The sequence below is a fragment of the Trematomus bernacchii genome, unplaced genomic scaffold, assembly GCF_902827165.1.
Source record: "Trematomus bernacchii unplaced genomic scaffold, fTreBer1.1, whole genome shotgun sequence".
Classification (NCBI taxonomy): Eukaryota; Metazoa; Chordata; class Actinopteri; order Perciformes; family Nototheniidae; genus Trematomus; species Trematomus bernacchii.
In genome coordinates, this window is record NW_022988043.1 from 15,035,439 (window position 1) to 15,050,339 (window position 14,901).

The following is a 14,901-nucleotide window of genomic DNA, read 5'->3' on the forward strand; positions in this document are numbered from 1 at the left end:
AACATTTTCATGGCAGATATGTGTTTGTTTTTCTCTTGCCACAACAAGCAATTGTTCTCAATGTGAAAAACATATATTTAATGTTATTGGTTATGTGTGAAAAAACAAAAATAATTGCATATTTTACAGTAAACAGAAATACTAAAGAGAACACAATGTCCCAGAGCACCCTACAACAAAGACTCATCGGACCATACCAGACAGGAGAGATTCAAGAGTTAACCATTGTATCTGTCTTTTGGGAAAAGATGATGTAAACCCCACACCATGTGACAATGTAATGAATAATACAGTAGATGGGGAGAGAAAGGGAGAGAAAGGGGGGGACGCAAACACAGTCAAGGTTTGATGAGAGAAGAGAAGGAGGGTCATATATTATCAAGACGTATACAGAGACTGGTTGTTCTTTCAGGGAAAGATGTGCTGGCTGCCGATAGACCAGCTTTTGCTCCAGCCCGGTGACACCACCTGCAATGCCCGCCTACCCTCGCCGTGCTCGGTGGCTCAGCTATTGGCTTCTCGCCTGCGGAGGATCGGGGACCAGCTGGAGAAAAGCTGGACGGACGGGGAGATTGAAAGCGGCATTAGCTGTTGCAGAAAGACGGTTAAGGTGACTGGGAAAGGACACCTGAAGAGCTTTCTGTACACTGCTATACACCTCACCGTGCTCGTGCTAGTCGTCGCGAGGCGACACCTGTAGAGCGCGAGGCGGGAACAGTAGCAACAGGTGCGTCAACAGTGTCACTTAATGTTGTATTTGATTAGCTAACCTCTAACCGTAAAGAGCAAAACAATTACTAAGATATGAAGAAAAAACTGGTATATTATCTTGAAAAAGTGTAATTTGGGCTATGTTGTGTTAAATTGGTTTCGAACGACTGCTGTAAGAGGTTAATTTGTTAAAGTGAAAAGAACATGGAAGGCTAATATGTGTGAGCCCGGCTAGACCTTAGACGTTTTTTCATCGTGTTTTAGTTGAGGAAAAAACTACTTATAGGCTACGTTTCTTTGTCTTTCAGATTATTGTGTCAAAAAGAAAAACATATATTTATATTCTCCTCAAAGTCTGGAAATGTTTCCATCCCACAACACAGTTCTTCATAAATATCAGTGGGAAAATTGCACAGACTTCAATCCTAAAATTACACTTAACACGTGAACAATGCTCTTTAAATTATCTATTTAAGTTTTAATTGATCTGATTTTACACTTGTCAATCATTTAGTAATTGTTATGTCTTGAGTCTTATGAGTACTCTCAGTCTTAAAACGTGTATGTTTACTGTAACGCAGGGGTGCGTTGGTTAGCAGTAATTATCCACAAAAAGCGCATGCAAACTAAGTTTTGAATGTAATTTAAGTCGCATGATTTATGATTAATTTGGCAATCTTATCGGGGTTTTTTTTATCTGCAGTTCATTTGGTTGGTCTTTGTGTGCTAAAATGTCTATTACAAGGTGCCCATGTTTCTGTCAGGAAAATGTATAGCATGTTCCTAAAGGATTTAAACGAGGAAAAAAGTCTAAATAGGAATTTTAAACAAATGCAATCGTTTACATCGTTATAAACGGCTGTGTTAATTAATAATAACAGTTAATGTATGGATATGTTGTGCTAATTACTTGTATTTCTAATATCTTATGTAGATGGTGCCTTTAGCAGTAGGACCATACGAGGAACGGCTAACATCATTTGCACTGAAAGCAAGGATGCAGGAGTCTGAGGAGGCGGTCATGAATGGAGGTGTGCAGCGAATATGACCCACAAAGGAAGAGGAAGCAGCGGATTTAAAAGCGTGTTTCAGGGTCGGAACTTTAAGACTGAATAAACTCAATGTGTCATGAAGACTTCCTTAGGCCAGATGTGGACACACTGGCAGTTTTATAACGAGCTGACAGTGACACACTGAACCCTCAGCATGCCCGTCCTGCCCCCATGTGCCTCTCCGACTCTGTCATCCCAGTTACAAAACGGTGATGTAATGCTCCCCTGGTGGTGTGCAGGGAAAATCTTACGAATACAACTCATTTGACTTCCAGCACCCACCACGATGTGAGTGCACAATGACAGAGGTTAGACTGATTCAACATTCAAATGTATGTTAAGCTAAGTTAAGGCTGCAATCCTAAACAAGTGCACTGAGCCTGATAATACACTGTACTGTTTTATTTATTTAAATAAGCTAAGTGTAAACATGTAAATACTGAGAGGATGAATGTTTTTATAGATGTTTTCTACAGTGTTTAGATGATGTTTAAACATTCTTCTGTGCTTTATTATAATTATCAGTTGGGGGCAGTGTTAAGTGGCTTTTTGTCTTAAAGATACAGGACCTGTTCATAGGAAGCTATGCTGTTAATGCTGTCTGTGATTACTGGAAATAAGCTTTCTCTGATATATCAAGTGTAATGTGAGCAGCATTTCTGGAACTGTCTTTTATAAGTGTGTGTTATTTATACAAATTAAATATTTCATATGGATTTTTAATAATTGATAATAAAATGTTTCTGAAATAAATTGTCTGCAGGTGTCAATACAAAAAAACAAGAAATACACTTGACAAAGTAAGCTAAAGTGCTTTAATTTAAAACTGAAAAACCTGCAATGCATTTAGCATTAAAGTCATGTGGTATACAATGCAACCCAAGGATGAATTGTTCTAAATGTAATGATTCAAAATAAAAATATTCAAAAAGATGAAAAATGAAAGTTTGCGAAGATTTGGCAAAGATTATCAGACATGAGTTCCCAATCTCAACGCAAATGAAATTATATAAGTAAGTCAAATATTAATAATTAATATTATAACAACATGTTATGATTGTGTTGTCGTGCTTCACCATAAACAATTACACTATGTAAAGTCTGGTTATCAAACAGCCACACACCACCTTACATAATGAAAGTCTGAATCACCTTATCATTTGCTTACCAAGAGCCTGTTTTTACCTACAGGACAAACGCTCAAACTGATTTTCACAATCATTCTTTTTTTTCTTCTTCAAAGTAAAACATTGAATGTTTTCCATTTAAACTATTGCAAGCTATAAACCAAATCAAATTACGTTAAATAGTTATTGTATAATTAAAAAAAAGAGTAGTAAAGACAGTATGTATATATGACAAAATCATAAAGTATAAAAAAGTGGTACATTTACAACAAATACAGCATGAATACTGTGACCATTTACATTATCACCACACTAAATCTAATTAATATTCTCGTTACAATCATGTTTTTAGTGACATTTGATGATCACAGTAAACAAAAGTTTCTAAGCCTGTGTCCATTGTGATTTAACAATGGACCAATGGTGAAACTAACAATTGTCCTAGCTTTGCGTTTCTTTTAAGTGATGTTGAGGATTTTGTTTGTGCATGTGGCTTCCAACTCCAGCTTAATTAGATGCTCAATCTGCCTTCACTGAAATTATTGTGTTCAACATCTGTTTGGGTCTTTTAAAATGGCTTCAAAACTAATCTTCCCTATATGGTGTGTTAATGCAGTTAGGCCTGCCCTGACTTGAGGAGTTACAGCACTAAGATAATAAGATAAAAGATGACCCGGCATTGTCTAACTTGCATCTCAGCACCATCATATCTGTTTGCGTGTCAGAGCTCAGTAGATCTGGAAGTGAGCCGAAGTCGTGCCGTCCTTCCAGCAGCGCAGGGTCTCAATGACGGTGGAGCGACACAGCGGACATGTTCTCTCCCGGTCAAACCACAAGCAGAGGCACTCCTCACAGAACACGTGCTGGGGGGGGTGGATGACATAATGCACACGCACAGGTTACATTTTTGTTCCAGAGAAGAAGAAACCAACATTTATCTCTAAAATCTCTTGTTCAAATCCTCTACATCTTTGACTGTTGTTTTTTTAGATATTATTGTAAAGTATGAATGACACATACAATTTAGGAGCTTATTTTTTAGCAAGAGCACTAACTAGTAGCTGATACTGACCTTTGACCTCCCTTTCAAGATCACAGTTATGATCAAATTATAGTAGCACTAGCATGCAATTGTTGTTTTCTTGGACTGGATTCACTTCTGACCTATCGGCAGTGACAGTGACCCATCAGTAGTGCTGGCTGTTGTCAGAGGCTCAGCAGCCTTTAACTAAGATACTGAGGTCTTACCTGACAGAGAAGGGCTATGGGGTCTCTGAAATCTGCCTGACAAATCGCACAGACATCCCCCGCCTCGCTGCACTGCTGACTGCCCGCCCTCACGCCATAATTCTGGATCAGACACAAAAAAGAGTGACAATTAAAAAAGGAATTAAACTCTTCCAGATATATTCTGAATTCTATATGCAAAAACACAGCTTTGAGTATATGTGTTTGTGTGTTTATTGATGTGAAGGGTGTACAATTTATCTAAATCTGACCTGGGAGCTGCAGAGCATGACGAAGGCCTTGCGTATGGCGGACACACGTCCACAGATGTCGAAGGACTGCAAAACAATAAAGATCTGTACTTGAACAATTCAGAAAATAGCAACACTTCACAAGTGGTCCTATTTCTTTGTATTTAATATATGAAATTGCAGTATTTTGATGATGGGGCTGCATAAAATGTTAAGGGATTACCGAAGTTCCTTTGGTAGGGTATGAAGTGCAGTAGAATTTAAAACATTTTACACAAACGCACCACGGTCAGCCTCATAGTGGTGCTTTATGAAAAATCATAGTATCATCAACCTCTTGGGACCATAAATGTCATTTTAATAATCTGAATCCAGCCAGTCTGGACCAAAGTGTTGGACCAAAAAATAATCATTTTATAAATATTTACGTAATGATTCTATTGCCGTGCTTATACCATAAACATTTTTCATTATGTAAGTTAATTTAACAGCCACACACAACCTTACAATTGCTAATCGAAATCAAACTCTAAATAACCTCATAATTTGCTAACTAAGAGCCTGTTTTACCTACAGAAAGGACTAAAGAAATGGTAAAACATCCTTTTTCTTTCATTTCTAGCATTGCAAAACTAAAAAAACAAATCAAATTATGTTAAATAGCAATTAAAAAATATTATAAACAGTATGTATATATGGCAAAATCATCAAGTATAGATAAAATGGCCACACCACTAGCTTTAACAACAAGTTAGCATCTGTTCCAAAGAATCTCACACCATCAGATTTTTGTGACACACAGAGCATTTCAACAATGGAAGCACATCATCACACTCATATATTGACATGTTAAAAGAAGTTTGGTGTATAATCGTCACGCAAGCCCACACACACTTGAGAACAGTTTCACTACTTCCATTTTCCAACAATCTCTGTGATGACTCGAAACTGACACATGGCTCTAAAAAACCTTTTTCTCAATAAGTCTTTTTAGGTTTTACAGTAACTGACATTGCTGTAACCACTAAGTTTAGTTTTCCCTTTACTGATGACACCCTTCAACTTATTGTGTTTAAAATCCAGGCCTAGATGTTGTAGTATAAATAGTACATCTCTTATAAATAGTATTGCCGTGAATTCCTGAAAACATTCATGCTCATGGAACTACATTTTGACCGACGTGACCCCACTCGTCTTGCACCACTTCTACTAATAAGAAACCAAAGCAGCCTCCAGTAAGACTCTTAGGGTAACAATATCACCATTACAGTATGTCAATTATGATTTCCAAAACATTCCTGTTGTTAGGAGTAACATACACTGTAGGCACTTAGACTTTAAGTAGAATAATCATATTGTAGGTCCTTCACTTGTCTCTTCATCTGTTGTCAGATGTATTCTGATGAATTAAGCACAGTTTGTGTAGTCTGTATTTGCACTCTCTTGTCGGATTTTGAGAGATAACGTAGAAAAATAACATTATCCGTGCTCAATATTTCTCTGCTGTGCACTGATTACCTTGCAGAGGCTGTAGATGATGATGAGTGTGGCTCCCAGGAAGTAGCTGTTTGACGGGTCTTCTCCCATGATGTACTTGTACCACAGCTGGATGGGGACCAGGGCCCGAAACAGCTGGCTCAGCTCCTCGATCAGCAGGTAGAACTTACCCTGGACAAACAAGCAATGTTAGAAATTAAAGAAGACCTCTCTAAATGCTCCAATCAAACTCTGTGAGTTTAATGTGCCCCCATTTATGATTTTTAGACAGACAAAACAACAAAACAAAAGCATCCTTTTTCAGTCTTCAACACAAAAAAAAAAAAAGAAAAAAAAAAAGTGACACAATGTGTGTGTCTTTCTTTGAAGCACTCACTAACTGTCCAAAAAGCCGAAAAGGCTTCGGGGCCCTCTTCTATCTAGTCAAGAGCAGTGCGGTATTAAAAGCTTAAAACAGCATGCCTCCAGCCCAAACATGGCTGCTGTCCAGAGCTCCACAGTTTCACAGCAGTAGATGCAATTTCCTCACACTGCAAGGGAAACTGGCAGCGACTCTTTCCACCTGCTACCCAGTGCCCACATTAAACCCAAACCCTACGGGGGCTCGCTAGCTTCCTTTAAAAAGGGCCCCTTCCCTAAATAATCACAGAAAATAACTTCTGACAGCCACAAAAGTGTGTCAAGTGAATTGGGGATGGTTAAAAACAGTGGCAACAGGAATGAAGGCAACCTTGATTCCCCGATGGCCCCCGTGGCATCCCAGCTTGCGTAATGACTTCCTGGATGTCGTCTGACAAAGATTGATGACTGTGGGTAAAGAGCCACAAGCAGCCAGGTTGGTCGGGGAGGAAGGCCTCTGCTAGCGGCCAATTCATCTTCCTCATTGTCCCCATCAGCCTCGTATCCCACAGTGCCCATCACACCCACGTAAGAAACTGTCAAATTGAAAGTTTGGACGCCAGCCAAAAAGTTTGAGTAAGCTCCACTGCAGGCCTTGTTTGAGCGGTTTCCTGCTTATTGGGTTTCATTACTTTGTCGGATCTCCCAACTGCATATATAACTAAAATATAACTTTACATTAAAGTAATCTGCAAAGCTGTTGTTATTACAGTTTTATCTCAGTCTATATAGGTACACAGGTTGGGTTAACAGCTTAAAGAGCCCCTGCCCTTTGGGGTTTTCCTTCCCTGTAGTGTGTTATATAGGTCTTGGTGCATGTAAATGGTCTGCAAAGGCTAAAATCACAAAGTTCCATCGAGGCAGTTTCTCTCCCAGCCCCCCGCCTCGAACGCCTTCATTGGACTCCTCTGTTTACTTAGTAACATAATGACATCACTAAGTAACACTCGCGCTTCTATTGGCTCATGCTACTACAAATTGTACGACGTGATAGGCTAAGGAGCGGGATATTTCCAACACATCTTCAAGCAGTTTACCAGAGACGGCCAGCTAACCAATCGGAGCAGACTGGGCTCTGGTTTCAAACAGAGGGTGAAAAGAGCTGCTGCAGCACAGGCAGTATGAGAAAATAAACACCTTTTTGAACATTAAAGCAGGTAAACATGTCACAGTAAAGGCACAAAATACAATTATGAAACCTGAAAATAAGCATAAAATGTCCTCTTTACAGTAAATCGTTCATTGTGTACATCATGTTTGTTTCCTAGCAGTCTTCTTCACTGCTACATTTGTTGCTGCTCTACCTACAACAAAACTGCTGATCACTCAGTAGAAAAAACAGCAGGATGTTAATTGCTGCCTGCATGTGTGCAGAAAACAAAACTGGGACCAACTTAGTTTCAGTTGTTACCATCCTGTATTTTCAATTGTATTCACCTGCACTGAGTTCTTCCTTTATTTATTCCAAACCAAACATTTACATTTGACTAAGTCAGAATGTAATAAGACTTAAATGATGAGAAGGTTATCAAGCAAAAACGCATGAATGCACATTAATCAATTATAAATAATTTAAAATAAATAATTACTCGTACCCTTTCTTGAGTCATGCCCTTACTTAGCATTAGAAAAAACACAGATTGACGTTAGGCCAAGCACATTTTGGAACGAAAGTGTATGCCAAAAGACTTATTTACACATTTTTTGTTGATAAACAGTTGATATGAAGACTCAAAGCCTTCAAAAACAAAGCGGTCATGGAACCTCTGTAAGCGTGTCTGCAATTACTTGAACAGACTTGCACTGATTATGTAGGTTCATTAGTGTATCTGCCATTGGATGCAGTAATGAAGACATACTGTAGGCTGATTACTTGAGTTCATGGAGTTCAGGAATAGACAAGACTGTTTAGCCTTTATATTACAATACACTGATAATGCAATTTGGGACTGTGAAACTACATGTGACGCATAAAAGCTGTACAAGTGTGTGTGTGTGTGTGTGTGTGTGTGTGTGTGTGTGTGTGTGTGTGTGTGTGTGTGTGTGTAGGGTACAGGTAATGGTCGAGCTCTAGGGAGGGATGACCTCACCCATGCAACCCCCTCGAGGGCAAATGAGCTCAGTTGCTGGCTGCCATGGTTCTGATAGGCCTGTAGGTCTGTTTATCAGTGGAAAATGTAATCCTAATACTTTTAACCCCCCCCCCCCCATCTCCAACCAACACACATACACACACCAGGAATATGAGCAGCACCTGTATGATAATCAAAGTATGGGTTGTGTGCGTACGGTAATATTCCGTTGCCTCAGGCCAGACTAACCACTCTCACAGAAACCCATGTTGCACACGCTCACCCAAGGAGTACCATTTAAAACCTTATGAATACAAAACAGTTTCACACTGTGACCCTGTGGCACTTTCTGCACTCGGTGGAGTATTTCATCATGGCTGAGCAGGTTTTCTTTAATTATCTAGAAAGTTAGACAACTTTGTAAGTGAACTTCCTGTGACTTATTTCATGGTCTTCATGATTTATGGATAAGGCTGTATACCTGAAACTTAAAACTCAGATTAAATGATGGTAAAGTGCCACACAAGGTCTTCCTCCTACATGTTCAGTAATGTGTTAAAATTATAAATCAAGCCCTTTTAACAGTGTTTACTGTTAAACAGCTGTAAATTGAAGAATTACATTATATAACCTGAGTTTTAAACCAAGGTTTTCTGGCATGTTTTTGCTGTCAGATGATCACAAGTACAAAAGTTAAGCCATAACTAGTTTGGCAAAAAGCTCAAAGCATTTATAACATTTGAGGAAATGTTAAAATGCACGTAATTAGAGCTGATATTAACAATACGTTTTATTATGTCTTAACAAAAATATTTTTTGTATTGTCTTCTTACAATGTCTTTGCATTTTTGCGTGATGATATCAAATGTTTAATAAACCTACAAAAAGAAAACTAAAGAAATGTGTCAATTATTTCAACACACACATTGTTAAAAGGTCAAACTAATGTATTAAAATGCTATGCTAATGCATGTGTGATTGTTAAATGTACAGGCATAGGATATAGTTGTAATTTATGGGTATAGTTTGACTGCGTGTCCCATGCAAAAGATGAATAATAAAATCACATGTCCTCTAGATCAGTGGTTCTCAACTGGTCAGGCATCTGGACCCACTTTTTCCTTTGTCAATAGATCGCGACCCGAAATGTTGAACCACTCAAATCTATTCAACAAAAGATCGTGCTGTAATATATACGCTTTTCAGCACACATTATTAATTAAAGTGAAGTATAGTGCATATATCCCTTCACAGAACTGAAGTATGCTTTAAAAAAGGTTTAATGAGATGATGGAATCAAAGCTGAACTGTATAACATAAAAAGGCACACATGCTGAAAACCCAACCCCAGAAGGGGGTCTGGGGGGATTCTCCCCCAGGAGATTTTTAGAAATACTAACATATAAACTACGCATTCTGGTACACTCTGAGAAGAAAATAAATAAATCTATTACTACCCGACATATTAATAATATTTGATGCCATTGTTTATTTTTCACTTTGTTCTGAAGCTGAACTTGCTGCTCCTCACAGAGAGAAGAGCAAAGAGGAGATAGTCTGTGTGAATTACTTTAAATTGTGGGTAAGGGTAGATAGCTCCCATTGTTCTGTGACCTGTCAGTCATCAAACCGGGGGTCATATTTAATTATGAGTTCATTTTGATCTGAAGTTGTACCCATGGATGTATAAAGAATAGTCAGCAAAGATGTTTTATTGAGAAGATGATCACTACGCGACAGAAGTTTTCAAAACCGTTTATGGTCTCCGGTACTTCCAGTCCAACGCCTACTGCATGCACAGTGTTAGGAAATCGGGCCTTCAAAATAAAAGTTTGACTTTTTTCCCAAAAAAAAAAAAAAAGATTCATTTTTTTCAATTATTTTTTTCTTCACTCACACATCTGCGACCCACTCGAAACGGGTCCGCGACCCAAAAAAACACTGCTCTAGATGTACCGAGAGACAGAGGGATAAATGTGGAGTTCTTACCCTTGATTTGAAGGCCAGGAGAATCTTGGGCAAAAAGAGAACAAAGCATTTCAGGCCGATGGTGAAGTACTTGAGGACAAAGTCAGTGATGCCCACGGCCCAGATCAGATCAAAAAACTCAAAGCTGTTCAGGTTGGGCTTGGCAAATATGAGGCTAGAGAAGAAAGGAAAACAACATCTAGGTGAGTTGTAATAGGGAGGTCTGGTGTTTTTCTCTTTGGATGGTGGACTGAAAAGCAACAGAAAGACAAATGCTTAAACGTTCTGGAAACAAAAAAAATGAAATAAACACAAAATACTCACAGGACAAGAGCAGACAAGAACAGGAACGCTCCCTAAAGGAAATGAAAGTCAAAATAAAATGGCTTACAGAACACAAAATGAGTGGAAAAACCTAAATGAAATCCAAAACAAAAGATGGCACGCAAAGAAAAACACAGCTATTATTAAAATACCTGCTTGTACACTACCTGAGGTGCAGCTCCTCTTGACTGAATGTGTAATAGATGTACATTATATTCCCTGCAAGGAACATGATGATCCACAGAGCAACCATTACAGAGCGATCCGCCTGGTAACATAAAAGAAACACACAGCTATTTTAGAAAGATAACAATGCATTTCTCTACACTTAGACATTTCAATACCAGTAACTGCAATAATGTCACCTTATTAATATGTTCTTAATGAAAAGTTAATAAAAACAAGACTTAAATACTGATAAACACAAAATCATCAGCCTAAGTGAAGAAAGACTTTATGTGTTAAGGTGAACGATTGTATATTTCTGCTATAAACAAAGAGGTGTAGAGAAAACAATGAGAAGATATAGTGATGCACTTATTATTCAGTATTTAAAGGGGACCTATCATGCAAAATGCACTTTTGTACGTCTTTTATACATGAATATGTGTCCCCGGTGTTCCAGGGAACTCACCAAGTGTCAGAAAACACAACCCTCTCTATTTTCCTCCATACCCAAATCTCTAAAAAAGGGGCTGCAACGGATCTGATAAAAACTGATCCAGATTTGAACACTGTCCTGACGTCAGGACGGTGGCGCTACGGCTATTGGGCCAACTCTCCACCTATCAGGAGGAGACAGCCACGGCCATTGCCGTTCGAAAGCGCTGGAGACGCTGTAGTACATATGCCAGGCCTGTAGGTGGTGCTGTTCTTACTGAATCTGCCCTTGCAAAAACAGAGCTAAAAAAGTGCAAATTGAGTGAAATGAGGCATGGCTAAAATGCATGATCTGTTTGGTATTTTGAAAAAAAAAAAGTATAAATATGCCTTATACAGTATAGGTATGGTCCTACACTATATTATTCAAATATAGCATGATAGGTCCACTTTAACATGTTAAGCTGAAAAGAACAGATACCGGTTTGTGTGTTGGAATGTCATTCTGCGATTACAGAAAATATGAAAACTGTCAAATCAACAGAACAATAACAGTTTTATGTATTTTAAAGGATTTCAAAAGCATAAAAAGATTAAAATACAGTATTTAAATACCAGCAAAACCAACAATGAATGATGAATCAAACCTAGCCTGAAACATTTTATTTCTCGGGCCGAAAATGCATTTAAACCATTAGTTCGCCACTTTGTTTCCAGGTGCACAGCTGTTTTATGAAAGCTTACTGTGAGGAGTAGTTACTAATACTTTTATTTATTTATTTTTAAATGTACATCTTCTGTATGTATGATTGGCCTTTGAGTTGTGAAACAAAGACTTGCTACGTATGTCAGAAGGTGTTTAGAGGCAAAATAAAACATTGTAGTTTTTGGTATTTTCTTGGGAAATTTCTTAAGAAATATGAACAAGTCTAGCCTTATCCTTTAATAGACATGTGTGGAAAAACATAGTGTTAATTTGATCTATGCCTACAGTAAATGTGTATAAGTATCAGAATTGGCTCCGAAAAAGTAGAGTGTTGGGAATATCTTTAAAACCTGCATCAAACCAGAAGTTAGGAAATGTGTGTTTTTTTTATACCCGTAATGATACTTGGTGCCTACAAGTGGAATTGGCATAGGCGAAGGTGCTGGCCATGCCCACACACACAGCAATACCTGCAGGAGAGAGGAGCAACATTATAAGACCTTATGCTTCTGATGATTCTTTGATGTTAGTAATGTAAACAATGTGAGCCGCACTATTACTCCACATGCTGGTGTACCTAGCTTATGCTGGAAGCAGACTTTAGCCAGCAGAATGAGGATGAAGGGGAAGCCTCTCTGCAGCCATGTGACCACTGCCTTCAGCTCAGACAGGGCCGGGGCCGGGGTGGAGGGGTCTTCCTGCGCCTCCTCCCTGGAGCTGTGCCTCTCGGAGCCGGCGGCTGTGGTGGCCTGCTGGAGCAGAGAGGAGGTCCTGTGCTGCAGGGGCTGGTGGTGGTGGTGGTAGGGGTGGTGGTGATGGTGGTGGTGGTGGTGCGGAGGTGGCCGAGGGAGGAAAGGTCCACCCTCTGTGCGGTGGGGGCCTCCTTCTTCTCTAGACGATGCAGTCATCTGGATAAAAACTTCAGGGGGAGAGCCCAGGACTAAGCCGGCTGCCTGGAATTGGGCAGAGGAGACGGAGCCGGAGGGGACACCCACCAGGCCGGAGAAGATCTGCTGGGGGGAAGTGGGTGAGTCGGGTTTCAGGCAGTCAAACACACCACCCTCATCCAGGCTGCTGTCTGATCCCAGAGTTTGGCTTCGGCTCCTGGGTGGGAAAAAGGTACATTAAGTGAGGATGTGACTTTTCTGCTAAGCAGGGGCGGATCTACGGGGGGCAATTAGAGCTGTAGAGCCTTGCCCCCCCAGCTGCCCCCCTCACTTTTGTGTCCCTAAAACTGTACTTGTAGAAACAAACCTACACTATGTCCACAAGCTTCTTAAGCAACGAAACAAGCAGTTCATTAATGACAAGTGAATGATTTTAAATATCATTTTAGGTCCGTTAAAAACGTAGCTATGGCCCTGCATTAAACTGTGGAGCGGCGTTCACAGACTGCGGCTCACACCGCTGCAGAGAGGGAGCGAGCTGTCCCAGCACCTGAAGGTGGATCAGCTTGGGAGCATTTCCCCTTCCACTAGTTTTGCTTTTACTAAGGACGAGAGCTTGAAACAAAATATTAATAAAACGCTGCCGTTTGAATCGATAGCGTTTAACAGACAGTTGCTGTTTGGGACGATACATTACAAAATACTACACAGGCAGCGCTAAATCCACGTAAATTACACATCACTGCAATGAGGCCGGATCAATTAAACCAGGATACATGGTCCTAATGTGTAAAGTTATACAAGCATTTGTACCAGTACTTTTCACAAGTAGACTCTTGCAGGCCAGAGTAGCTGGAGTGATTCAACAACAACAAAAAGACATGAGTAGTGATCAGGACGAACAGAAAGAGGAAAAGGAAAAGAGAGTACACTGAAGACACCAGGAGGCTCAGAGCAGGAGAAAGCCAGGAGGAGATGAAGACATAAGTGAAGAAGAAGAAATGTATGTGAGGAATAAAGATGAAGCGTCAGAAAGAGGGACAGAGGCAGTGATCAGGAAGCAGATCAAACTCCAGCTGGACCATATGGTATGTTTTTATTCTCCTTGCATAGATATTCCATTACAGCAGCACAATCTAGCGGCTCTTCGTATTGACAAATATGTATTGAAATGTGTTGCTGCACAGGTCACCTTTAGCTTTCTTAAGAGATGGGTGATGTCAATTGTGTACTTAATTATAACTAAGTACTTTTGCTGTACTTACAGTAAACTGAATTATCGTGTATCATGAGTATGTTTTGCTGTTTTATACAATATTTAATTTGTTTGTCTGAACATCTTGTTTCTCTTGTGCATTAAGAACACTTGTGTTAGGGCATGATTTAACAATAAATAGGTTATATATATACACAGTATAAAATACCACGTACTGTCCGCCCTCCCATGCCACCCTGGCATGACCTCTTGCCCCCCCTTTGCCACCCCATGTAAAATGTTCTAGAACTGCCACTGCTGCTTAGGTTTGTGACCAAATCACAAATCTATTGAAGGGTGCTTTGATCACTAATAGAGTTTGGCCTCCACCTTGGAAGCACACTATTGTTTAATATATGATTTTAAGCATAATTATTAGGATAAACCTTGACTGGAACAAAGAGGCCTTGCCAAAACCATTAATAAACAGCTCTAGGCTGAATGCATGTCGAGGGGGGGAGGCAACATGCATTTGGATGTGTATTTGGTTTCTTGGAGCTATTCTTCCCACCTTTCAGGGGGCATGCCATCCGTGTTGCTGCTGTGTCTCCTCTGCATGGCATCACCACATGGCCCAGCCCTGCAATGCAAATCAACATGATCTGTGAGACTGACAGAGAGGCCGGGTGTGAACGTATACATTCAGCTATTCTGCTTATTGTGAGTCTCATTCGTTATACAGTAAGCTGAATAACAATATAGACGACATTACCTGAATTAGCACAGTGAATTTCCCCTCAGCTCTTGACATATTTAGTGTCAGGTTAGCTAAGTTGATGATGCTGCTGCTGCTGCAGAAGATGCTCCGACCGTCCAGCTCTAGCT

The 14,901-nt window shown here is 39.8% G+C and overlaps 1 protein-coding gene across 1 annotated transcript; it reads right to left on the reverse strand.

Annotated features, from left to right (window-relative positions):
* Positions 1-2,555: 2,555 nt before the first annotated feature.
* rnft2 (ring finger protein, transmembrane 2) lies at positions 2,556-14,898 on the reverse strand. Its single transcript, XM_034118521.1, has 10 exons — positions 14,789-14,898; positions 14,588-14,656; positions 12,512-13,038; positions 12,328-12,404; positions 10,796-10,896; positions 10,326-10,479; positions 5,887-6,036; positions 4,390-4,455; positions 4,139-4,240; positions 2,556-3,753 (listed from the first exon to the last, which is right to left on the reverse strand). Exons 2-10 carry the CDS (start codon positions 14,632-14,634, stop codon positions 3,619-3,621), a joined length of 1,359 nt encoding a protein of 452 aa, XP_033974412.1. The 5' UTR covers positions 14,635-14,656; positions 14,789-14,898; the 3' UTR covers positions 2,556-3,618.
* Between the last annotated feature and the right edge of the window lie 3 nt (positions 14,899-14,901).

Coding starts and splice junctions, on each gene's coding strand:
- rnft2 (XM_034118521.1), bottom strand. CDS start 14,634: ATGCAGAGGAGACACAGCAGCAACACGGATGGCATGCCCCCTGAAAG. Junction 12,405..12,511: donor CTGCTTCCAGCATAAGCTAG/GTACACCAGCAT, acceptor TCTCTCCTGCAG/GTATTGCTGTGTGTGTGGGC. Junction 10,480..10,795: donor CAAGAGGAGCTGCACCTCAG/GTAGTGTACAAG, acceptor TTTCTTCTCTAG/CCTCATATTTGCCAAGCCCA.